General features: G+C 39.2%; 1 protein-coding gene across 14 annotated transcripts in view; it reads right to left on the bottom strand.

The window, feature by feature from the left end:
- Positions 1 to 27,803, bottom strand: part of LOC135198187 (oxidation resistance protein 1-like) — a 1,642,352-nt gene that overhangs the window by 369,303 nt on the left and 1,245,246 nt on the right. For 13 of the 14 annotated variants that reach the window (XM_064225746.1, XM_064225738.1, XM_064225737.1 and 10 more), the window contains one exon: positions 18,040 to 18,131. In XM_064225746.1, coding sequence (XP_064081816.1) covers positions 18,040 to 18,131 — 92 coding nt within the window. Of the gene's footprint in view, positions 1 to 18,039; positions 18,132 to 24,193; positions 26,299 to 27,803 lie in introns of those variants that run through there. The other variant, XM_064225744.1, reaches the window with a different exon arrangement.

The raw sequence follows: 27,803 nt of genomic DNA, 5'->3' as shown, positions 1-27,803 counted from the left end.
GCTGAAACTCCTGTCCCGAACTCCCACCGTCGGCTTCATTCCCGGCGTGGGAACCAACCCCAAACGGGGTGTTCCATGTGACTCAACCCATTTGGGTACTGTGCGTACTTGTTCTATATATGTCGCGTACTGATGCTGCGCCTCTCACGGGATAGGAACGGATGGGTGCACAAAAAGCAGCTCCTCTCTAACGAGACGTCGCCACCACTCACGGGGTCAAATCTACTTTGGGCAAAGTAACCTCAGAACCCCACGAAGAAACAGAAAGCGGCCAGCTGTGTCACACAAAAATAAGTTGCATTTATAAGATACAGACAGGCGTGAAAGAAGGTGAGTTTAGAAAAGGGAGGAAGTGGCTTTTTGTTTTTTCTTTTGCTTCAAAGAAGATCCTGTCTTACCAATTCGCATACAACAATACTTCCACAATAATATTTATGGTCATAAACCCCCACTGACTTACTATGAGATTGTACACCATATCCATATATTAGCTGAGCCGGAGTGTCCCATTGCAACTGCACTATTTTGCACTGTACAACTCTCATCTTTTGTTATTAGTGATTACCACGAGGGAATGTGTTCTAGAAACAGAAGCTGGCATAATTCAGCGCGTTTCTGGTGTGGATGCTTAGACTCATCTTAATATTACGACATTCATAACAGTTGTGTCATCTGTGCTAGTGATCACATCGTCAAAGTAATCTCATGGCTGAAAAAGTTTTTTTTTTTAGTTAACCAGAGAACATATAATTTACATAAAGGTTCCTTCCTCTTATATTTCATGACTTTGGTGTTTTTGTTTTACTGCTTCCATTTCATTTGTTGAATAAACAGACATTGCTCCACCTCCAGAGTTCTGATAGACACACAGACCACTCCCTGTCCCCACAACCACCTAAACTGCTTTTTTTCTGTGAGCAAACTGCACCTTCACGTAACAGTGATATAAAAATGGGAGACTAATTATAATTCTTTCGAACCTGAAGGAGAAAAAGTCATGAAACCAATCACCATCAGTATGTTCTTCTAACATATATACTTCGAAAGCACATTTCCCGCCAAAATCTGACTACAAATAACACAGGCCCATTCGCCTTCGATACGCAGACATACGATAAAAACTTTACAAAAAAAAAAAATAAATAAACGATATAATATTGGTAAAGATACAATCAAAATATTTAAACCGTGTATGACATGCAGGTATGCATGTGTTGATGCACAAACCCCTTCTACATTGCACGTAACTGTGGATGCAGAGGGAGGCGGGTAATTCAATTACCCTTCTGTGGAGAGGAAGAAGCTCCGTAGCAGCAGGCAGCGTGCCTCGACCTGCCGAAGACTACCTAACGTGTCATGAATGCCAGAGGGAGGGAGGGAGGGAGGGAGGGAACAGCCAAAACGGACACATTTCGTTGGATGGATCGCCAGTCTTGGTTCCCGCCGACAAAGGCAAGCAGACATCACAAACAACCTGTCCATTCCACTCTAAGCGCTGCAGCGCGAATTTCCGACTCTTAGCCTGTTGGACGCATCCAAATACACACACACACACACACACACATAAAAACACACAAACATATAAATATTTCATATAACTACTCGTTCTGGACTGTGACAGAGATTGAAATAACGGGTCAAAAACAGCGGAGAAGAGAAGACCCGAGATCTCTTCGGTGTCTTTTTTTAAGCTTTTCCTTCTCTTCATTTGCCCTCTTTGATTCTTTGGTAATGGTGTGAAAGTCTAGATGTCAGTGTCTAAGAAAATACTGTAGCAGTATCTTATTTCACTTGCGCATGGCTAATGATACCATGCAATAGTTTATGCCCTTATGCTAAACAGATTAATACTCTGGGCTGCTCTTCCGTATTTTAGAGAAAAAAAATTTTTTCGTTCTTCTACATACCTTTTTTTCCCCCCGAAAACAATTTTTCTTAAATCTTAACAGGCCCTTTTATGTTTATTCAAATGGTTACTCAAAAAAAAATCACTCAAAAACAAAAAATCTATGAATCTTATCTTAGTTCCACGAGCGATTCCATTTTTGGGAAAGGAAATAAGGTGATCCACAGCAATCCATTATTTCAAAGTCAACCTTCGGACCAACTAAACTTATTCCTTTCTTTTTGTTCAGTGACATTCTTCCCACAGAATAAAAAAAAAAGTAATAATTCAGAATTCAGAAAGACAAAATATTAATGGAAGGAAATAGAAATTCGTGACCTACGCAACCATTTAGAAGGGGTCATTATTAATAGCAATGGGGCCCACTCAAAAATCCCTCTCCGGCTGAAGCAACGATCTGAGGTGGCATTTTAAAAATTTATTAAGCACTACTACTGGTGTTAGATCAGAACTCTAAAACACAAAGCTAATGATTAACAACTGCACTTAAACTCGTAAATAGGTGATTAAATAGTGTTCCACGATTTGTAATAATATATATATATATATATATATATTATATATATATATCATATATTATCAATCCATATATATATATATATATATATATATATATATATATATATATATATATATATATATATATAAAACTGCAAACTAACTGCCTCGATTAACAAACTACAAACTTAAGTAACTCTTCCCAGCAGAATAAATGGCAAACCGCTGGAAATACTTAGAGGGACCTATTACATAAAAGTGCTCTTAGAGGCAGAGCGGTGTTAAAGTATTAGAAGAAGGAGAAAGTTCAAAACGCGATTAACTTAATGGGAATTTCTGCTTATGTATCATTTCTGAATTACAACCATAACAAATGTTAACGATCTTATGTGGCCATTCAGTGCCTTAGCCTTAACGTTCAGAGATGGGGTGCTGACGAAATTATTGTTCGACAAATATATCATCGAGCTACACTCTCAGAAGTCTGTTTCGGACAAATCCCAGCACAACTATTATTATTTTCCTCTTCTTTACTTCCACTCCCTCCTGTCCCCGGAAAATTCGGCTCTGCAGAATCTCAACTGCCTTTAACATTTGGAGGTATCCTCATCCACCGTCCAAGCGTGACGACTTCTCTTCGATTCAAAATAAACCCAACCGTACCGTTCAACTTATATTCCTTCACCGGTGCCTTATTTGATATTTGGTTCACTTTCAAATCGGCTTCTTTCCCAATTTTCCGAAATGGATGCAATTTTTATTAAAATATTATATAATCTCTCTCTCTCTCTCTCTCTCTCTCTCAACATTATCTTCATCTCGGCAGCCGATAAGGTCCCTTCAGATGCAACAAAAGATCGTCCTCGGATCTATCACCAAGACCCGCCATTTATTCATTTCTATTTGAGATTCCTCTTCGTTCCAATTCCAGCGTTCCAGGTCAAGAGGTCGATTGTCATTCAGGTCAACGCCGACTTGCATCTTACTCTCTTGGGTCTTCGTGTATTTCCCATTTTTTCTATTCATGCATTGCAGATACGTTATCTTCTGTTGTCCTGTTTTCAAACTCATGCGTCGCTGCAGCCTGGTGATCAGTCAACAGCCATTGTATCAAGAACCTCCATAATGTACTACGAGTACTAGGTATGGCCTCTCCCTAATCCTGCACTTTATTCCAAGTCTACCAACTGCCGAAAGTCTCAGTTAACACGTTCATCTTTTAATTTCTTTTCACATACCCTCCATTCCCGAACGAGACTTTACATCCATTTCCCTTCTCCTTGGAGCACTTCAATTTTACCAAACCTGATCAGTCCATATGTTTGTCCGCCAGCGCGCGCCTCTGCCCTTTCAGTCTACGGATCTTTCATACCGAGTTCCCTTTCCGCCTCTCGCGAGACTTCATCGACGTCGTCTTCCTCGTCACATGACTGACGTTGTTTCCGATCACTGGAGGGCGAAATTTCTCCGAGAGGGAAAATTAAACGTTGACTAGACTGTCTAAAATGCGAGTATTTCTTTTTCTTTTTCAAGCCTGAAGACCAAGAAGTCTCATCATCCTACTGGTTTTTCTCTTCGGAAAAATAAAGCTGCAGTCATATTTTTGCGTTCTGCGTAACATCTCATAATCTACAAGTCAAGATTTGTCTTCGGTAAACAGTCAGGATGAAAAAACTGCCCAAGTCTACTAGATCCTTTTTTGCTGCCATCTCTAAAGCAGTATCTCATAGTTTGCCTTCTCGACTTGCATTTCCAAGGTATCCTGATTCATCAAAAGCCGCAACTGGGGCATTACTCTGGTATCTGAAGGGGATCTCTCGTCACTGTATTCCTTGCGAGAGAGGTGATTGCAAAATACATATACCACAAGACTCACACTAATGATTTAAACCAATCATCAGCAATATTTCGAAGCAACGTCACGTTTTCCTCCCTTCTTCTGTCATCACTACTTCGGAGGGAGTTGTCGAAGTCGCATTGGAATTATATCACATCAACCTCTTTGCTTTTAGTCTGCAATGCCATCCGTGACTATTTCTTTTCCGTGTTATCTTCTTCGTCTCTGCGAACATCAAATAATTCTATGCTCTAACAGTGATATTTTATATATATATATATATATATATATATATATATATATATATATATATATATATATATATATATACTGTACATATCTTTAAATTCTTATCTATTATCAATTTCTTTTTTCTTGTTAAATAAGCGAGATCTCTTCTTTTTGTATTTCCTGTATATACGCTATCACTACGAAGCCTTGAGAACCAAGTATACGAAATATGAAGATATGATGTCCGGTAGAGGGAAGCAAACCCGTGTCACCTCAATCACGATGGTTACTGCTACCGGACATCATAATTTCTTCACATTTCTTGCACCTGGATCGTAAGGCTTTGCAGTGACAAGCGCATCCAATAAAGCACGAAGAATTTGAGATGTTAAAATGGTATTGTGGCTATCACAGTTACATATGAATCTGGTAAAAAGTGACCAGTAGTTCCATATATATATATATATATATATATATATATATATATATTATATATATATGATATATATCCAATTTAGTATGTCTACACATAGATACACACATGCGCGCGCGCGCACGCACGACACACACACACACACACACACACACACACACACATATATATATATATATATATATATATATATATATATATATATATATATATATATATATATATAACTGTAATAACCACAGACATCACATGCATAAAACAATTTATTGGAAGACGTTTCATGACAAACTTTCCCTGGATCCTGGCTGAAACAGTTGTAGACACTATAATAGTTTAACTTTGCACTTAAAACAAAATAATATATATCGCACTGATAACACTAACGCACAGAAAATTAATAAAAAGAATGAGATAAAAAAACAGACACAGGTTCAACATAGAATGACAGGAAAGAATCCTTCCGAGCAGTGTAATGGGTTCTGTGTGTGACTCTATGTTGAATCTATTTTTTTTATCTCATTCTTTCTACTAATTTTCTGCTGCTTAAATGTTTCCAATATAATATATATGAATGTGTTTGAAGTAAGTCGCAAAACGTCTACCTGTGTGTGTACGACGGAAAATGAAACTGAGCATAAATGTTGGTCAGTTTCATCTTCATAACTAAGGAATCTTCAAGGCAACTAATATACAGTGGTAGAAATTGACAATAAATATGGAAGAGCGCCGGTTCAAACGAACATACAGACGGTTGTAAATCAAATATTCACCCTGACAGGTGATAAATAGAGGGAGGGGCAGTACTTAAACGATTAACTTTCCAGGGGGACGCCCCACCACTGCTTTGTGCCCCAAATCAACTACCTCCCTAAAAACCTATTCACTGCACATATTTCTTCTGAAATTTGTGGATCTAGTCAATGATTGTATGATTATTTTCACTTGCATAATTAAAAGTGCACTGTCCACCTGCTTATACCTTATATGGTTATGGTATTCTATTCTCTTTTTCAGAACGCCATCAATTTTATAATTGCTAGGTTCATAGTACTAGTTCCTAAAGGGGACTTAGCTCCAAAGTTCTTAAAAACATGGAAACATCTTTGAAGTTGTAACATATGGTAGGAAAACTTTTTTTTTTTTTATGCCAGTTTCTTTCTTGGTATCGAACTTCGTCTTTTTTCCCACTCTTAATTAAGACTTCTCAATATCTTGCATGTATTCCTAAATACATCATCTATTTCATCATCAATGTACTCCTTGCTAAATAGACATAATGGTCTTAGACACATGTGAAAACCGAGTTCTTTACGTTATTGCTTCAACCAACGTAAAAATTTATATAGGCAGATATATTTGTCGGTTTACAGTACACACTGCATTACAACACATTACTTACTACCACCGTGTACTAAGCAATCCAAAAAGGTTATGCTACCGTCATTTCCCGTTTCCAAAGTGAATTTCATATATGGGACCAATTCACTTAATTTACCAAAGAAAATCTTTAGTGTAATTACGTTCCCTGGCCAAGTACATGCATAGTGCTTAGTCAACACACCTGAACCATACTCGTATTACACTGCGTGGAATGATTTTGTTTAATATTCTGCTTTAACGAAGAAATTCCGTTTATAAACTGCTTAACACTGAAAACAGATTATCACCAATAGCCATAACAACATTTTCAGAGTAAAATTACCCTTTGAATTCAAATTTCTTTTACCCATATTTCTATCAATTCTATTAAAGTGTTCTTGGGATGTTATACCCAGCTGGAAGTTCTCTAAGGTATCACAAAACTTTTAACTGATCAGCAATAAATACCTTTGCCAATAATGATACCAGATCAAAACTCACAACCCTGAATTCACTATTAATTTGCAAATTATTTAATTTATTACAAAATTATTTAATTTATTACAAAGTCAGACCGGTAACAAACAGTGGTTTAACAATATCAACTAGATATGAAGCGGAACTAATTGAGTTAAAATTGGCTTGGCAGGAAAATTAAGTTTCTGAACTTTTTATCATGGCTTCATTTCTTTTAAACAGTTCTTCATTTTTCTCTACTAAAATTATTATTCACTCTCTTCATGAATTTTATTTGCTTCTTTGCATTATTTTTGTCAACAAAAGACTGCTGATTTCTTCTATTTAACAACTTCTATTAGGGATGTATAAGGCTCAGTTCATTCATATCAAAAGAAATGTGTAAAATGAATGGATTTTAAGGAAGGCAGCTGGCATGGGACGAGGGCAAAGGTGTGAGCTCGTCTGCCCAGATAAACACATTTGTCAACCGAGTACTGACCTCACATGCTAAATTTAGAGTCCCTTTTCCTCCCTCTTCTTCCCGTCTGTCAGGTGTGAGTATTTGCTGTCCAGCCATATGTATGCTCGCGTTAAGTCTCACCCTAGCATATATATTATTCCCTTTGAAGATATCGAAGTTGAAACGCCCAGTCAAGATTTATACTCAAATATTTCATTCTACCTGTGGTACATCTGCACACGAATATATACTACATTGTGTTATCAACGATTTAAAAAGCGCGCGCGCACACGCTCACACGCACGCACATACATACACACACATACATACATACGTCCTGTGTTTAGTTATGACTTAATAAGAACCACAAGATAGGGGCAAAATTCTTTCCAACGGGATCTGCTGATGACCAGACCTAACCACGAATCAGGCTATTTCCGTGTATGGCGGCAAGACAATGACCGGTGTTCTGTGCTTCATCTTCCCAAATATCCAACCGTGGACAGATTAGCAGTTTCGGAAAGAAAGTCCGCAGGAACGCTGTCGAACAAATTCGAATGAATGAGATCACACGAGCGATCAATCACAATTAATCACACTTAATTAACAATCCAATTTCATGCCTACTGTTTTCATAAATACGTTTTATTGATTCGATGGTTTTCCCAGATAATGATCAGAAAAGAAGTAGCGAGTCTTATTTTTAATCATCTAAATCTCTCATTTTCCAAGATCGGGTAAATGAAAATGATTCCCACGGACGAAAGAACAGACTTCGAAACAATAAGGAAGATTGAGCGAAATTCTTTTTATTCCAACCGTTTCAGTGTTTTAAGAGAGTAGCGAATGAGGTGGCCAAGATCCAGCGCACCAGCACCCGAAATAGACTCCTCTCCTTCGACCTTAAGTATAATTCAGGACACAATGTCAAATACGATATGAAGGCAACGTGCTGTGGAAGGGAATGTTTCCTCATGCTGGGAGGGAGGGAGGGAGGCTGGAGGAAACTTCAACTGCGTGATAACTAAAGGGACACTTTGCTCTTCTAAGACTTCCCGACGGGCATCATTCGCAAACAATTGCAGAGACAACAGGAGAGTTCTCGGTTTAAAGTCAGTCTCTGTCAATACCAGTGACCCCACCAATACTTATCATCTCAGGCTGATCACAAACTTTAGAAACTCACAGCCAACAGAAACTAGTAAAAAATGCGCCGAAGTTTCTGTATGGACCGCAGCCCATGAAACTTTCAACCAGGGCCCTGTGGTGGTCTGTCTTATAGCGCTGCCAGACGCACGGTCAGGCTAACTTAAACCTTGAATCAAATAAATGCTACTCAGGCTACCCTATCCTCAGTAGTTTTAATGATTTGAGGGGGGACCGAAAAAATAGGTTCCTTTGACAGAAAACTACAAAGAAGCAGGAAATAAAAGAAACAATGAGATTCAACCCACAAGGAAAAGACAGACTTGACCATTAAGTCAATGTGATCAGTGGTTTTTCGTACCTATGAAAACTGACTGCTTAACTTGGTATATTTAGTATTTATCCGTGTAGCATCACTGAAGATCTTAAGGTTTCTAAATGAAATGATCTCATCTTTTCAAGATTGTTCTGGAAACAGTCAAATAAACTAGCGGAAAAGAACAGAATAATATCTCAAGTTCCTTGAAGCTGAAAAAAAATAAAATACCAATAAAACAAATCGGTATCAGCGTTCTGATTAGATTTCTAAACCCTGAATCTCCGAACAACATTCAAGCAGACGTAGATAACTAAGCGATTTCTGTCAACTTTACGAGATAACAAGATATGGCGTTTAAAATAAAACAAGATACTTTTAATGAGGAAATTACTAATCTAGAGTTTTACGGTTTCCTGTAATACCTTTTATTTTTTTAAACAAAAGCACTCATTAATGCACAGTTCAGCATCCTCACTAATGTCTTACTAATCTTTGCTAGAACTCAACATCTGATATTACACTAGAACAAATATATAAACAGCGTATGCTAACTTGCGAAATAATACGTAGAGATCCTCCCGGTAGTCCTGATATGGAAACTTAACCATTACAGATTAGCTCCCGAACTGGGGATGGACGAAAACCGGAAGTGGTAATCAAACAAGGAAACAGAGGAATCAGAATTGCAGTCCAATTAATACAAATTATATTCATGAAATACACTGCATAGCCAAAGTCCATAGCTTCCGCCGCAGTCCAACATAACCTGTTTCTTGCCCGGTATTGACAACCCGACTGAACTAGACCAAACTAAATAACGAGGCGGAGACTACTCAGGGGAGGGGAGGGAGGGAAAGGGAGGGGAGGGAAAGGGAGGGGAGGGGGAGGACAGCAGCAACAAGCTATGTGTTGGTGGGGTCAGCCAAGACCTAATCACTTGGGGGACGGGTGGAAAACTCCCAATTATACAAGCAAAGTGACGTCACTGCCGCGGTCACATTGCCAAAAATAGGCTCATCACATGAGTCGTCTGCTAGAGCTCTGTTACATGCGCCCTTCCATGTTATGTGGTCTAATGTCTGAAGCCACACTTTCCTTTGTCGCAAGTCATTGTGTACCGTCACTTGAAATGAGATAGTAAAATTAAAATCATTCTGATATGCAGACGGTAAAAAATCTTTCAGATCTACGAGTTAACAACAAGGATATTCATATCATTCCACGAAATGCACAAACCTACAGAAAAGATCAGGAACACAAGTCAGAAATAAAGGATGTAAATTCTGGGGAAAATTGGGTTGAACAAAATGCAATAAAACAAAACTCCCATAATCTAACTATACGGTTCCAGCCTTGCCTGCAGATATTCTTCTAAGCCTATCCGGGTGTTGAGGAGGAGGAGGAGAGGAGGAGGAGGAGGGAGGAGGGACACTGGGAATGAAATACACGGAGGTGTAATTTCCTCTTATGATATTACGGTTTCCTGCCGAGCACACACACACACACACGAACACAAGCATACACACACCTACTATTCTCAGACTGTCCTCCCTACAGCCAAATCGCTTTCCCCATTCACTTGCAGGATTTGCTGTGTTCCGGAAGCTCTGTTTAAAAGCACACTGTCAATCTATGAATGAATAAAATGAAGATGGCCAACTAACTGACAACTGCTGCGGCGATACAGACACTCGATGTTGGGAGTCGCTTGGGGAGGGAGGAGGAGGCGTCAGCAAATCCTGTTGTTGTTGTTGTTGTTGTTATAGGCAGCAGACAAAATACTACAGATCCGGTCTATCCGCCGTTGATTTTATGATTTACACAACTGCAGCAAACTGAAGCCTCTATGGAATCTATTTTCCGCTGAAATTAAATCATCGTATACTAAGAAATAGTCATGTATTCGTAAACGAGATACATCAATTTCACCTCTTCATTTTCTATGGACTGGAGACCGAGAGAGTGCGCGTTAAAAGTATGTCACGTCTGTGAGAAATTCATACCTAGTTCTGTTTTCTGGCAAGAGTAAAAACAGAATTTTTACACTAAAAAGAGCCAGAAGCAAAACCCATTAAAGTTGTGAACATTGCATTATGTAATGCCTAAAGCTACGGCCGTATATCAGGTGTATGCAACAACTACCTACAACAAGTAAGATTTTACCGGTAATAACGTTGTCGTCTCTTAAACAAGTTGGTACAACGCCTACAAAATGACTGACTCCCCCCGCCACCCTCTCTCTCTCTCTCTCTCTCTCTCTCTCTCTCTCTCTCTCTCTCTCTCGGTACTCACCCGTCAAAAGATAACCATTTCATGTACCAAACCTATACTCTACACAAGAATTTCAAGTTCTCTCTGTATTACAGCTAACCTTCGAGTTGGTGTCAACACCATTAATTCAGTCTAACTGAATTTTCGCATATAAACATAAATATGGCAAAACCCAGATCCTAACAAAAACTCGTTAAAATGCACATAAAAACACAGAGGACGTATTCCTATATGAATTTCCTCTAATCCCCTCATATCATAATACGATACCTGGCACCACAACTTATATGGAAGTCAAGAATTTAATCCAGAAAATGCATTTGCTGACATGCCTTATTAATCAATAAAGGTCGATGTTTCTGTCTTCTTTGTTCAGATCGCCCACAAGTCATTTAGCCTGTGTTTTCTAGGTGTAATCATTACCACAAAACACACGAAAACTCTATTTGGAGAGAGAGAGAGAGAGAGAGAGAGAGAGAGAGAGAGAGAGAGAGAGAGTACTGACTTATCTTGAAAGGTTTCCTGCAAGTGATTACAATTTTCACTAAGCCGTAAAAAAAAGTAAAGGCAATCAAAAGAAATGTTTGTTATATACTTGAAGAAATTCCCTTTTCACAAACTTGCAGACGCCTTCGAAGAAAGCCAGTTTACTTTTCCAACCTTTCCTTACATTTCCAACAACCATCCCTAACGTCACACTTTCCTTTTGCTGGAAAAATTTTGAAGTCTCACGTAATATTCTAGGAATAAGCTTTCTCTACCCTTAGGCCTCCTTTCCATCTTTTCCTCATGCCTCCTCATATCTTAATGTCTTAATGTCTTTAGCTCGATGGCTGTCCGTGGTTTGGGCTGTGGTTCAGCCAGCTGGCTCACCGAGATCACCGGCCGTGAAATAACAAGAACAGTAGGACCAGAATTTCTGATTCTCTCTCTCTCTCTCTCTCTCTCTCTCTCTCTCTCTCTCTCTCTCTACATAGATATGTGTGCATATATATATATATATATATATATATCATATATATATATACTATATATATATATATATGTCTCTCTGTTTACATAGATATGTGTGCATATATTTTATATTTTCTCTCTCTCTCTCTCTCTCTCATAAAATATTTTTACTCCACCTATTACTATTCTGAACGAAAAACAATTACAAATTCTGATTTGGTGGGGAGAAAACACTGCTGCAATCACACCCCAGACGAGTGATACTTTGCGGACTGCATGAAACAAGCAACATGTAAAAGCCGTTGTTCGATTGTGTTCACGCATGTCCCAAAGTCCAGCTTATCCTGCATAGCTGGCCACACCTCGCAAATCCTTGAAAAATCGCAGTGAATTTTGAAGATGACAAAGAGCAGTATAGACATATAACCATTTATTTATTATATCATATTCTTCGGCTAAGTGGATATAATGTCATTCAATCCGTAGCAAGCGTCCACAGCAAGTGGCACCACAAAACAAGAAATCTGAGAGCATCCCTAAACTAACCATATCGCCAGCTGACCCCCAACTTCTCTCTAAAAACATTCCAACTGATGAAGTGTCGAAGAGGACACCATTATGGTTCTTCAAAAGGTTGATAAACCCGACAATTTTCTTCCCAGGTGGGAACTATTTTTGGTATGACGGTCAAAGTCACAAGTTCACTAACCTTGGCGCCATCGGAAAGGACTTTTTGTTAGTGCAGCAGGCGTGTCGTGCTAGGTGTGAAGTCTCCATCTTTTATACTTCAGGAATTCGGCAAAGGCTAAGGGTGAGGACGGACAGACAGACAGACGTACAGAGAAGAGAAAGAGAGACAAGGACAGAACCAGACGAACGACCTCCTCTCGCTCTTCCTGCTCATCAATGCAGGATGGTTTACTTTCGGATGAAGTTCACCTGAAATCCTTCGACCGTTTAGGAGGAGTAGCAAAGTTGAAGAAAGTGTAGCAGTCATAGTGAAGGACCGACAGACGACTCAAAATGGGAAGACACCTGCCTCTTCCGACTATCGGCGAGCGACTAACAAGCTATGCGCACTCACTTCAGTTTTACAGAATATTTCACTGAACTGTTCATTCTACATAACCCTGAGTTCATTACATATTATATATGTTATCAAAATACAATATAACAGCACAAAATAAGGTGTAATATTCTTCGAAGCTGTGAACTAATTTTTCATATGAACACTGGGAAAGATTTGGGTCAAAAGCGTACCATCGCGGTCATCATTACCATTACATCAGCATATAAGACGTTCATGATGGAATTACTATAGTAACAATGACACTGAAAACACACACACACACACACACACACTAAAAACACAAGTAAAACTTTACACTGACTTTACTCCTACCATAGTCTTTGAAGCAAGTTTTACATACCAAAAGCAATGCTTCAAAATCTGAATGAAACAAACAGCCAAACTCTACGCCCCCGCTGTCTCACCGTCGGCCCCCCTCCAAGACCCACTGAGCTGTGTACATGGTAGGCCTCATATGAATTCCTACATTATCAGCGATCTCTTCATTGCTCAGGCTGTGGGGAGAGCGACCTCTTTCCCCATCACCTCATTGCCGACGAGACCCAATTCGTGGACCACTTCTAGATGGCTGGAGGGCTTAAGGACATGGCCAACGTACAAGACTATAAGACAAGAGGAGTATGAAACCTCCAAGCGCTAGTTCGATTCTCGGGCATTCCACTGAGGTGTGAGAGATGTGTATTGGTCCCGTTGCCGAATAACCACTGATTCCATGCAACGTAAAAACACCATACAAACAAACAAACAAAAATCCAAGATCTGTTTTCGTTCCAAGAATCTTTCCAAGCGTTCATACCAGCAGCCTTCGAAGCCTACAGGATTCTAGTGCTATATAAATATAAACTTATTCTTATCACCGTAATATTCTCTGTATTTCATAAAATAAAGAACAGAAACTGGAAGAGAAAAGAAATACGTGTATAAGTAAAAAGGCTAATAAGTAACTGTCAGGTCCCATGAGCGCATTTCGTTCATCCAGGTCCTCTTAACAAATTCATCAAGTGAGGACATAAGCTCTCCACGCAAGTTATTGCACATCAAACCAACATTTTTCTCCTTTTTTTGTAATCAAGGAGAGGCAATATCATGTCACTCGCCACCCAAGAGTATATACTCCTCGAGATTTTATGTAAGACTGGCGAAGGTCATGAGCGAAGGCACGGCCTGATTAATGGAGCCGGGATCATGGAGGCATTCATTATGAAAAGACTTTTAGAAGGGACTCTGACCTGGGATTGTCATTCGCCTATTGTTGGCTACAAATGAATGATAGGTGGTACCAGATTCCGTTTAGAACATTATATCTACTTTCCTTATGCAAACAATGCATCTAGCTGCATTTGATTCTCCCTTTTCAAAAATATTCAAAAAATCCTTAGTTGCAAGATCTGATATTCTGACCGAAAAGAAGGCCGCAACGACACTGTCATGGCACAATCAGTAGAAATCATGATGCCAGCATCACCATCGATCGACATCATTGGTGTTGTGAGTGAGGTACAAGAGAAATGCAGGTCAGAACCTAACTGGTTTATAAATTTTTTTAAGATAAAGCCAGCCTTATGCTGGCACAGGCTCGTTGTTTGAGATTAAGCTGGCCTTATGCCAGCACGGGCTCTTGCTCCTAGAGCAGCCCGTAGACACGGGCTCCAAAATTCAGGAAGGTTAATGGCTCATGCGAGCTGCAAAGTAGTCCCGTCTTCTCGACGGACAGAGGAAGAGGATTAACTCCTCTGTCCGCTGGGCGCTGGTCCGACTCTCTCAATAAACACTTCATGAACTGCTTGATGTCGGTGGACAGTTACAAGGCATTTGAAAGGTTTATTCCCCCTGGGCACGAAGACGTGGGCCAAGGCAGCTTTCTTTGTAGCTGGGAAGTTGGGTGAAATTCACTGGTATGTTAGGAACTATAATATATAGGCGCCTGTCCGGGAAAAAAACTCAGGTACGTTGCACGTTGCACTAAGTTCCAACTTCGTTTATGACTCGAGTGGATTGAATTGCTAATGCCCTGGGCTCTCTCTCACTCGAAAGACCGGGATTCGGTCCTGATATGAGTCAGAAATTTAATTCTGTTAAACATTCCCATGTGTTCATTGCGCTATATATATATATATATATATATATATATATATATATATATATATATATATATATATATATATATATATATATATAAAGGTAAAAGCCACGAAGGAAAGATAAACAACGGGGTTTCTGCAGGATCTTCGACTCAACGTCCTTCGTCTGCTAAGTAAAGGACGTTGAGTCGAAAGATCTTGCAGAAACACCGATGTTTATCTTTCCTTCGTGGCTTATACCTTTATTTATGGATTTATCACGTTCCAAACTTTCGTGATTCAGTTATACACACACACACACACTCACACATATATGTGTGTGTGTGTGTGTGTGTAAAACATATATATACATATATATATATATATATATATATATATATATATATATATATATATATATAAACCGGAAATATCCTGGATTTAAAGTTAACTATCACATAGGACAGACATATTCAAAGCAGTAATGGTATAATTTTTCCAAAGAGGAAAGACCTTTAGACTGGTAATCGAATGTCCTAGTCTTCCCAGAGCCCGAAAAAAGAAAAAGAAAAAGACATGAATAAGGGTGGTGATTAATCATAAAAGAAACGACAGACTTAACTTAATAAATCAAGAAAGGTTGAAGTCAGGAAAAACAGAAAAGAGGGAATGCCAACGCCATAACAAAAAGGAATAAGTATTACGTCATTATCACCTACAAAAATCATAAAAACAGAACATATCAAACAAATATTACACATACGCTCAAATCATGAACAGCATATTTAGCGGTGGGAGAGAGAGAGAGAGAGAGAGAGAGAGAGAGAGAGAGAGAGAGAGAGACATGACATGTAACGAGACACAGCCTGCCTGGGGAAATGATGTCACTTCCACGTCAGAAGCACCGGAAAATGGAGACAAACTGCGCCCAGAGAGGCGAAGGAAGGAAGAGCAGACGGGGAAGGGAATGAGGAAGTGAACATCGGGCGAGGCCTGCAGGAGTTGGTGGGTGGATGGAAGGATGGATGGATGGGAGGCGTGTGATGAGTGGCCTGCTACTGTACTACTCATGTGGACCTGAAATGATTCTCCATACCTGCATTCATTTTATAATGGAAGAATCCCTAAAAACTGCCTTTGTCATGGTACCTCTAACGAAAGCGTCTTTGGAGTGTTGTAAAATACTGTCATTATACGAATAACCTTGAGAAGAATCTCGAAAAACACGGATTCTGTCCCTTTATCTCTAAAACAACACTAAAATAGATCTTTATTAATACCGTACATATAATGAGGATGTTCTTCATGTGGCTGCTGCATTTTTCATTTTGTTTTTTCTTAATATCGCTATTTGCCTTAAGTCTAAAACTATGCAAAGATGCTACACAAAATAGAGATTCTACAAAATAAGCGACGATAACACAAATAATCTTTTGATCTTTTAAGTGAATCCATGTGCCACAGCAACAAATTTCATTCGTATTTTCTTTTAAAAGCAGATACTTGAGCACAGAGGGGTTTCACGCTATCGAATCGAAGTAAGAGACCTTCCTCTGAAAAGACGGAAGACGGCAGGCATTGAAAAGAAGAAGAAGAAGAAGTCGGCAAGAGTTCCAAAGCTGGGCAGTAGAGGGAAATGCTTCATCACTGCCACTGTACATTCTGCCTCGTCTCCTATTAATGTTTTTTTCTGATGATAAAATGTCCCTAACGGTTGTGCCTTTCCCTCCTTGCTAACATGTTTTGTCTGTAAACACTTTTAAACTGTTCCTTTTCATTTATAAACTCTGATTTTACATGAATATGTATGCATGGTGGGTTCATAAATTCCAGTTCTACCAAGATACCTTCTTATTTTCTCATTTGTCATCTCTGTTTGATGCAAATAAAACCAAGCTTCTCTCATTGTTAAATTCCTGGTCTCAAAAAGACCACAAAAAGACAACTACTAAATCTGCTTTTAAAAGTTTGCGCCACAATTTTCCAAGTTTTTCTAAGTCGGTTCTGAACTTCAAACTGGACATGAAAACTGTTTTATTTGTTCATCTTTGAAATATTGTACTAATATCTGATGTCTTTTTCCTTTTGTCTGTCTTTTCGATCTGACTGAGCCCAAACAATTCTAATCATAAATCGTAAACATTTCTGTCGATGGCAAGATGGATCTTTCTTTTAAAGTCCCACCTCGGCTCCCGTTCACATGACAGAAAACGTCTCCCTCTCATTGTCATAACGCTAAGTAACACTCACTCGTTCAGTCACTATAATTATGTCATTGTTAGGTTATTCTGATCCGAGACTCGTTTCTTTTCCTTTCGCAGTTTATTTCCAAGTTCCTTTTTTCCTCCGATGTCTGTTATACCAGCGGCAATGAGTCCTGTTACGTCAAACAAAGAATTCTATATCATACTGCTGGTCTCCTCTGTAAAACACTTTTCAGTTGAAGCCTTGTATTCTATTCTGCATAATAAGACATCAACACAATGGGACCCCAAAACATTGATAAAATATCCATATTTGCACTAAATAATCCTCATGGAAAGGAAAAATTTTGAAGTGGCTCGGCTCAAGTGTTCTGAGGTCTTTTACGAGAAGTACAATGGCGGGTTAAATAAACTGTATATTTTACTGGAAATTTGGCGTTAATTATACACACTGGTCCTTATAGACAGCTGCATTGAGAGAGAGAGAGAGAGAGAGAGAGAGAGAGAGAGAGAGAGAGAGAGAGAGAGAGAGAGAGAGAGAGAGGTGATCCTGTGCATTTGTATTAAATTAAATTGGAGAACCAAGAGAGGAGCTGCTTGAGTGACAGAGATGGCATTGGTTGGTCCACATCCAGCTAACTTCCCCTTATGCAATACTTCCAGCGTTTTACAATGACGTACATGCGAAACAATTTCTCTCTATGAGGGGACAATACTTAAAGGAAAAAAAAAAAAAAAAAGATATTTATAAATCAATCAATCCTTCTCGTATGGCTACATTTCCCTGGGACCTCCCCATGATTGCTACTCACCGTATACGTCATTGATGGAGGGTTGGGCTGACTCCTTCCTCCCATTTTCTTCTCATTAGGCGAGATATTCTCCTTACTGCCATCTACAGGTTCTGGAAAGAACAAAAGAAGCCTTAAATTAGACAAATAAATAAGAAAAAAATGACTAACGAATGAGTCAGCATTAATAAAATCATCACGAATGTGATCATGTTACATAATTCAAACAAAGACTTTGTCTCCACATCGTTTCCTTATTTCACCCGGGCCAAACTATTTCTTACGCATTATACAGTTGGATTAGTAAGCTCAGGTGACATTTAGAAAAGCCTTCAAACGAAATAGGAAATAGACATCCAATCCATGTGTCTGGTATGGCTCACAAATCAAAACTGTGACGTTAGTCGGACCATTTGGAAGTGACTCGAAATAGCGAGTTAAATCCATCTCAGTGTCACAGCAACTCTTTCTCTCGGCCAAGACGTGACAAATCTCGGTTTGCGATGCCCGAGTTCCATCTTTCCGTGGGTGCGCAATCACTTGGCTACTGAACTATTCTTGCTTCGCTGCTTTGTGGCACGCATGTTTAAGATTATTATTATTGACAATTAAAAGCCCCAGTAGTGTTAAAATATATTATTGTACAATGCTAAAAATGAATAGGAGAGAGACTTTCGGATACTGCTCCGTATCGCTCTTCAGTCCTCAAAGGAGTATCCGAAAGTCTCTCCTAGTACTTTTTAGCATTGTACAATAATATATTTTAACACTGCTGTGGCTTTTAATTGTCAATATTATAGCCTCGTTACGGAGGTTCATTAGTTCATTATTATTGTTATTATTATGCCTCACCACTCAGTATGGATTATAATTTTTTGTATTCTTATGAAAAAGAAGCGCAATGCCGGCATGAGTTCAACGCTTGCCTATAGCATATGACAGCAAAACTGACCACGCTCACCATACCACAAAAACTCCCGATTGTTTATGAGCTGTAGCAGCACCTTCGTCAGGAGATTAGCATCCGTCCAATAGTTTTATTGCAGTTAATACGTCAGTGGCAACAGCCATAAAAAATATCTGCTGATACTCCCAGCTGATTTTCTCTCAGAGTATGAGTACTGGTTCGAGCTATCAAAATGGCTAAAATATTCTTTGTATTACTAGCAAGAAAAAGCCTAATTGTAGAAAACATAGGAAAAAAGGAGAAAACTAAATTCGAGGTAAAGTAAAAAGAAACAATGAACACCATGGCATTGTATATAGGACATCATGACAATGTTGCAACCGGAACAGAGTTACCCACTTGCAGCAGCGCCAGGAAACCTGTTCCACAGTTATTCGTGTGTGTGTGTGTTAGAGAGAGAGAGAGAGAGAGACCTGCGCTACCTATAGCCGTGTTTTTCAACGCACTCAGGCACTATGGCTGACGCAGCCAGTTCCAAATGAAATGAAGTTTTGCAATTTATAGCAGACGGCAAAGAAGGAAGTATTTCGACGATGCGCCAGAACAAAAGTATAAGTATAATTAGTAGAATATCATAAAAGACGTAGTAAAATTAGAAAGAAATATATATAGAAATGCCAGTTCGAGCAATTTTCTCTGAGACACAAGTCACAGGGTTGTTACAACGCCAGCTTCAGCAGCAAAAAATATCGACCTGAGCTACCCTGCATGATCTCAAGCTTCACACACTAAGATTAACACACGTACACACACACACACGTACATAAATATTGTATATGTATTGGATAGTCTACTCCTAAATGATTTAAAGAACAAAGGAAGCAACTACAAGCACAAAAGGATGAGCAAGACTGAATTCATTCACCTACACCTGAAACTCAGTTTTATTAACAGAAGAGGAAAGTTCATTAACTGTCAAGTGTTTTCTAAAAACACCGAGTTTATTGCCTTGTTCGTCACATCTTCTCGTGTTAGACCATTATATTGTAAACATATGCAAAATTAATGAGTCACTGCATTACATCATTGTGAAAAAAACACTATAACATAAACAAAAAATATAAATGAATTAATTCGAGAATGTTCAGCAATGCAAGAAGAAGAAGAGGAGGAAGAGGAAGAAGAAGAAGAAGAAAAACAAATGATTTCTGAGCTGTGGGCGATTTTCGATCACTTATAATCGATTTCTGCTCTCACTGAAGATTAAGGCATGAACAATAGACGAGAGTTCATTGCTTCTCGAACATAATATCTTTCCTTTTCAACATAGTTATCAGATTTTCCAAAAAATAACAGTTTACAAAAAATTACTAATGCTCGATGGGCAACACGAAATAGAACGGTACCCTGCCCAAGCGATGTCAAATCTGGAAGCTACGCTCTTCCATGTTGTTAATTTCTTACTCGCAATAGTAATTGTTCCTGTAGTTGCTCATTAAATGACATAAGCTCTGGCGTTAAAACTGGATTTGATATGACAGATCGAGTAAGGATGAAGTAAGAATTACTACTATTAGTAGAACTGAGCGTGGACATCGTAGTGCCGGTGCACTTCAGGGAAACGAGAACTAATCTCGTTTTGAATGGTTGGACTATATGCCTGAATTGCCCTTAGGGAGACGATTCCACAGATGAAAGGCTGAATGCTAAAGAGGAAGTGCGGGTCACCTATCCCATCCGGCAACTGATAAGGGAGAACTCAGAATTTAACGCCTTGGATTATGAAGTGGGAGGAGAACGGCACGTTCAAATTTGGAGGATATGACCACTGATTTCAATCTCACCGTCTTCTAATAATGACTTGAAGAGTGGAGCAATTTCCTTCTCTGTGCTACTACATATGTTGCATGGCGTTGTACATGTATAGGATGTAAGGACTGTACGAACAGGCACAAGTATCTGTCTGCTCTCATCACTGACATTCGCAATGAAGATACTGTATTTAAGCCTCGAATGGAAATGCTTCTGCATGAACAACAACTGTTTAAGCCACATCGCTGTGACTATGATTGTGCCTAGTGGCCATGTTACGCTTTCGAAGCGAGGATTCACAGCTGAGTTCTCTTCTCAACCGGGACTTTTCTAAGAAGAGTATAGTACACAAATGACACTGGGAGACATCCTCTACAGTCTACACCCTCCAGTTTTGTTTTCAACGAAACCGGTATTGCTTCTGCGTTTAGGAATAATTACATGTGTGCTTCATTTCCAAATTACATCCAGTCCTTTTGGGAGCTAAAGCGCGGAGATACTTGAAAACTGGCATTCAAATCTCGGATTCTCAAATCTTATATAAATCATAAATATACCCAAGGGGTACATTTATGATTTATATAAAATGTTGAGAGAGAGAGAGAGAGAGATTCATGAAATTACAAGCCGTTCTGTATCAGGTATCAGATCAACGGAAGGTAATGACTGATGGTCCGATACGGAAGAAGTACTTGGCGCTATACGGATGAGGAACCACCCTACTGTGAATGAGGGGCATACGAGGGTATAAATGTGTTAAGTATGTTGCAATCAGTGACATTTTTCCTGAGCACACTATATATACTATTCTCTCATAAATCACCTTCTCTTCGTTCTTTTATACATACCTACATATATCTATATATATACACACACACACACACCACACCACACCCACCTATATATATATATATATATATATATATATATTATATATAAATACACACACACACACACACATATATATATATATATATATATATATATATATATATATTCATTAATGCCACAATGGTCCGTGGCATACAAACATAAGAGCAGCTCGTAGGTGGTGAAAGGAAGGATCGAGTCTGTATACTTGCATATGTATACATACATGCATACACCAGATGGGTGGATTTTGAAATGACATAGGGCCATTTTTGTTCTATAAATGCATGAATTTTGTCACTCAAGAGAAGCTGGTATCTAATAATGGCACAGCACTGACTTCATTTCTTCAGATGTTGAACGTTGTGGAAGAAAAATCGAGATCCTCAAGGTGATTGCATAAGAAGTTTATACAACTAATGCAATCGGGTGATTTGCCGTTACTCAGTACAAGCTCTGTCGAGCTTTCAGATAATTACACGGGATAGATATATGAAACATTTCACCTTTATTGCAATCTATATAGAGTTCACATGCAACTGTAAGCTACATGGATCACGCTTGGTTCTTTGTCACATTTCAGACTTTGGTCCTGCTATCATAAACCATTACACGACCCTCTCTGGGCATTTGCAGATTATTACGTCTATCGATGCTTTTTCGAGCTTCACCCATTAGGCACAAGAAGCTCTGGGATCAGGGAAGGAGGCTACTGGAAGCTCTCAAAAGAGGAGATTGAGGTGCTTAAGGCAACAGGCACAAGAAGGAAGGCACTGAAATTCCGAAGGCAAGTTGTTTGGAAAGGACGGATAGGTTACTTTGTGGCTGAGGAGAGCACGGAGTTGGGGGTTGGGGGGGCGGCATTGTGACTTAGAGGGACTAGTCGTGGTGACGTTTTCAAAGGAAGGGAAAAGGGATTTATGAGAAGAGCTTTAGGGGAAAAGGGAACTGTAAGTGGATAATGTACTTTACGTAGGTTCTGAGTAGAGAGAGAGAGAGAGAGAGAGAGAGAGAGAGATAAGAAGCTGACAGTAGTACCTAATAAACAATTCCAGAAATACATATAAAGTACACATATTACTCATAATCTGGAAATAAATACTTAAGTTGTCGATTATCTTTTTTATTCCATAGTCAGTTAAACTGGGCGAGTATCTGGCTTTGCTGGGAAAACAATCAGTTTATACATATATGGTAACTAAGTAGCATACTGGTTGCCAAACAGTTATCTAATAACAACAAAACGATGGAGGAATTCCTTGCAATAATCAAATGCTAACCTGAAATAATTTCAGGTGAAGCAAAAGACTTGAACCAAATAAATTAGACCTTTTTAATATTAACATTTAAATTTTTGAATGTTTGTTTAAATGACAAGCTTGTGTTTTTGAACTAAAATCACCTATAAATGCCATCAAGCAAAAATAAAACAACTTTACCACTGAAATCTTTCATGGTTTATTAGATTTCCCGATTGTCGGGGAGATCAATTCAAGTAAGAAACCAAATGAAAGCCTTAAAAATGACATGAAGAAATTTGAGACAATGAAGCCACACTAAAAATATAATAATTATGGCAGAAATGAATACAGAATAAACTCACACAGTTCATTGTTGCAAATATCTCTTCATTCCAAAAATAGTAGCTATATTTCTTCAATAAAATCCGATGTATCAACATGTAAGCAATCCTGAAAATGCTCTGACAACTAGGTCGATCACCTCAACATTACCAACGATCAACAAGAGGAGACAAACGGATGGAAGCTCAAGAGATAACGTGCCACGAGAGAGAGAGAGAGAGAGAGAGAGAGAGAGAGAGAGAGAGAGAGAGAGAGAGAGAGAATAAGCAACCTTTCAAAAAAGGATGAAATCGAGATTTTTCCTTAAAAATATCCGATAAGCTTAGATTGTTTTGCTGGTTAAAAGATCCATCCTTTCTAAACAGAAAATCATAAAATAAAGACAAGACAATAATGCATTCGTAGCTAACGAGGACAAAATTAATAAACTATCCTAATTCAACCGGACGTACGAATACATACATAGTTACATACACCCTTTTCTTCCGCTGTTACTTTGTACTGATACGTACCAGAAATAGATCTTAATGTCCAAAGCCAAATCATTTCTTACGGTGTGTTAAAATAGAAGAAGGAATCTTCAGCAACAAAGACAATAATTATAAATGTGATCAAAAGACTCATACTCACCCTTTCCTGATATTTTCGTTTTCGTCATTCAAGAATAAATCATACTGGTTAAACGATCATTTCAACAGTAGGACCTTCCTGCCAAAGTAAAGAACTTCCAACTCTTCTGGGGACGACGATAAATAATGAAATGGAAAACAGGAACGAAGTAGTAGGCAATCAAAGTAAATAAAAAGCCAAAATTGAATTTCCAGGGGGCGGGGGCCCGGGTGAAAGGAAAACCAAATCCAGTGAATGCGCATTTGTTTGTAGCAAAGCAATAATGATAAGCAAGAGCTCGACAGAACAATAGGAGTGCAAACGCAAAACGATAACACATCAAAAGCCTTAGAGCAACAGAATAATAGGAGCAAATCTTAACCATCATATATACCATAAGCGATGACACGAGCTGCTTTAAATCTTTCTTTAGAAGTTAACGTTTCCTTCAACTTGTCTGATATTGTAGATTCCAGTTCTTCATCCTCCGCCTTCTTTGTCACTGTGTCTGAGGACCTGTCACCTCCAAAAGAGAGAGACGAGTCATCTGAGTTTTGACTGTATTTTAGGTTTCTCGAACTTGCTGGTTCTTCTGAAGTTGCAGTTTCCGAACCTGATGATGTTTTTGAATTTGTATATGCTGAAATTTCTTTTTTCTCTGAATGGGCATTTCTTTCCATTGCCTGCGGGAAAACGACTTCATTCTTTAGGGGACTGTGTGACAGGATGGTGTCAGGGGCGAGGCTATTCGAGGGAAAGTCTTGGTCGTCTGCTGTACTTGAAGAAACTGAGTTTCCTCTCTTCTCAGGAAATATCTCTAAGCAGAATTCATCCGAGGAAGAAAAACCAGTTGGGGCGTCTACGCAGACTGAAGAAAGATCACTCGACCCTTTGACCTCTTGGTAGAAGATTTTGGTGGGAGGTTCGTCGAACCCCAAGCCCTCAACTTCGTCACCAGTAACATATTCAGAAGTGATGGCCTTAGAAACTCCAAACAGGGCCGAGTCACTGTCGTCAAATGGGTCTTTCCTAATTGAAGTTTCTGGGGCTGAATGTCTTTTCGTCTGACCCATCATGCCTTCTGGTTTCCCTTTCTGCCCAGAGCAACCTGTAGTTTTGGGCGATCTCGTTGTATTGATGTCATAATTTTTCACTAAGTGAGTTAAAAACCAACTCCTATAACTTGCCATTATTACGACAAACGTTCACCACTATACGTCAAACTTAGAGTATTACGAATATTGATAAGTTACCATTCTAAAACGCACTCCAGTAGTTAGTATTCGAACTCGTTTTCTTTTAGGAATTCTTCCTTTTCGCCAAAAACACTCAAATCTGTAACTTATGTCACTGTCCTTGCTACTAGTTATCACTGAGAATAAACAGAGAATAAACGAAGATAGTTTTGCTACTAGATATCTCTTACATATGGCAGTTGGAGATAGTTTTATTGTTAGATATCTCTTACTTATAAGATGACTAATCCCATCATACCAGCAGCGTTATACGATGTATTTCAACTTTCCACTTTCCAGTGACTCAGTAGCAAGCCTAGCAATCAGACAGGCATTTAGAGGATGGGATTTTAAATAATTGTGTTACTCGCATCAACAGAGTTAATGGCAACGCGCTACGTTGCTTTGATGTTGGCTGGAGGAAAGTTTCTATGAGACTTCAATTACCACTGAGTGGCTTATGTAACACGGGAGGTAGGCAACCTTCCTGCAACTCGGACATCCATCCAGGAAGGACTTCCCTTCCATTCTTGCTCCCTCCACCAACCCTCCTCCGTCTGCTCAAAGCCTCTCCTAATTACTAAGTTAATGACGCTGCAGAGTGCGAGTACGAGATAAGGCAACAGCGGCGTGGTCGGGAGCCATACGTAGACTCAAAGTGCGGCTGCAAATGCCTCACAAAACGTCTCCTTCGGAAATAACTCATCAACAATCAGGATGGAAAGAGACGCTTATGAAAGTCAAAGGGAGCCATTCCTTTCTAGACCTTCAATCATGCACGTAAAAATAGAATTCAGTCTGCTACAGTTAACTCAAATGATCCCTCTCGATTGGTAAACACTATCATGCAAAATCACTGAGGTTCAACGTGGCGCTTGTCACGCAGAACAGTGCATGGAAAAGATGGCAGACGCTTGATGAACATTCATATCATTTTTCAATATGACCCCAATCCCAGTATTTTGCCATGAACTCATTCAAGTCAGCCATGGCCCAATAAATTATCCACGCGAAAGAAAGTGTGAAAGATCACATCCGAAGTACGCATAGGCATAATGGGGCCGTTACATGAGGTACAGCCACCTGACTGACTATGTAAGTCTTGTGAACGTGAACGAACGACGACGCACTGAACAACACCTCCTCGAATAGAAAGCTCCGGTCATGCTACTCGTCGTGGCATTTTATCACATCAAACAGAAGATTGTGAGACACTTTCTCAATCCACAACCGACAACAACAAAATAAGCTGGTTGTAGGCGACACCAACATTGCTGCGGAGCGCGGGGTCAACGACAACACTGAGTCGTTCCGAGGGATGTAAGCAGGATGCAAAACAGAGAGAGAGAGAGAGAGAGAGAGAGAGAGAGAGAGAGAGAGAGAGAGAGAGAGAGAGAGCGCAAAACCCGAGAGAACCAGAGCACCGGAGATAAGAACGTAGCGTGCAAGGGAAGTCACACACGTCTCTCCAATGTAATCTGGTCACGACCGTCTCATGATTCTCATAAATATGCGCTGCTGCAGTTGCGCAATTCGCTAATAAGATGCGTCAGCCATAGCTGTTTAGTTGGGTTCAAGAACGAAATTGAACCCCTCAATGGGACTCGGTCCTTTTAGGGAATAACGATTCTGAATCATATAATAACTTCTTCAGGTAAGAATCTCAAAGTAGTTCATCCTAATGAGCGTCACGTACTCCAGACAACATACACACGCGCGCACACATAAACACACGCAGAAAAAAAAAACCAAGGTACCATACTGTATAAAATAATAAGTGTGTCTGTACTGAAACAGCTTACTGGCAAAAGGTTGTGATTAAGAATAACTACGATACTTAAAAACTGAAAACGTGGAAAGGCATCACTTAAAGACAACTACAGCAGGGCACTGAATTTTACTGTGATACACCTTAACGCATATTTTCAATATACATATATTATATATTTACACACACACACACACACATATATATATATATATATATTATATATATATATACATATATATCTGTATCGCTGACTCTCGATGTTTTAATGGGGTAGTTTAGCAGTAGTGTCACACCATAAGAATCTGTTTTCTCTTCGAATGAAATAGGAAGGTCCTCTATGAGCACTTCGATCGTTTTGAAAACAGCTGCGTCAACTCTTTCCTTCTTCGAATAAAATGTGCCACAAAAATCGTCCTAAAGTGCGTCATCAACATAATATTTTCGTTATTTAACAAAACTACCTAAATTACGACAACAACTCAAATCCATGACATATGCGGAATAAGAAAGAGAGAGAGAGAGAGAGAGAGAGAGAGAGAGAGAGATGCGTTTAGGAACATCCTCGTAACGAAATGAGGGTTGGAACTTGAAGAAATCAAGGAGGTAAAGTTGAACAGTCCTTCCCAACGATCGCGTCATCGATGGAGCCATGGTACTTTAAATAGACTCCGAAGGCCTAGGATGGAGCGACACACCAATCGTTATTAAGTCGAGTTTTCTGTACAGCGTATAATCAAGGCCACCGAAAACAGATCTACCTTTTAGTGCACTCTGTATAATGCTGTATGAGCCGCGGCCCATGAACCTCCCAGCCGGCCGTGGTGGCCGTGTTGTTGCGTTGCCAGACGCAAGATTATGGCTAACATGAACCTTAAAAAAATGAAGACTACAGAGGCTAGAGGGCTGCTATTTGGTATGTTTCATACTTGGAACAAAGCCAATAAAAGATTGGAAGGTGGATGATCAACGTACCAATTTGCAGCCCTCTAGCCTCAGTA

This window comes from Macrobrachium nipponense, chromosome 21 (genome assembly GCF_015104395.2).
Source record: "Macrobrachium nipponense isolate FS-2020 chromosome 21, ASM1510439v2, whole genome shotgun sequence".
NCBI classification, from domain to species: domain Eukaryota; kingdom Metazoa; phylum Arthropoda; class Malacostraca; order Decapoda; family Palaemonidae; genus Macrobrachium; species Macrobrachium nipponense.
Note: the sequence above shows the minus strand (reverse complement) of the source record. Positions and strands in the feature narration are given on the sequence as shown.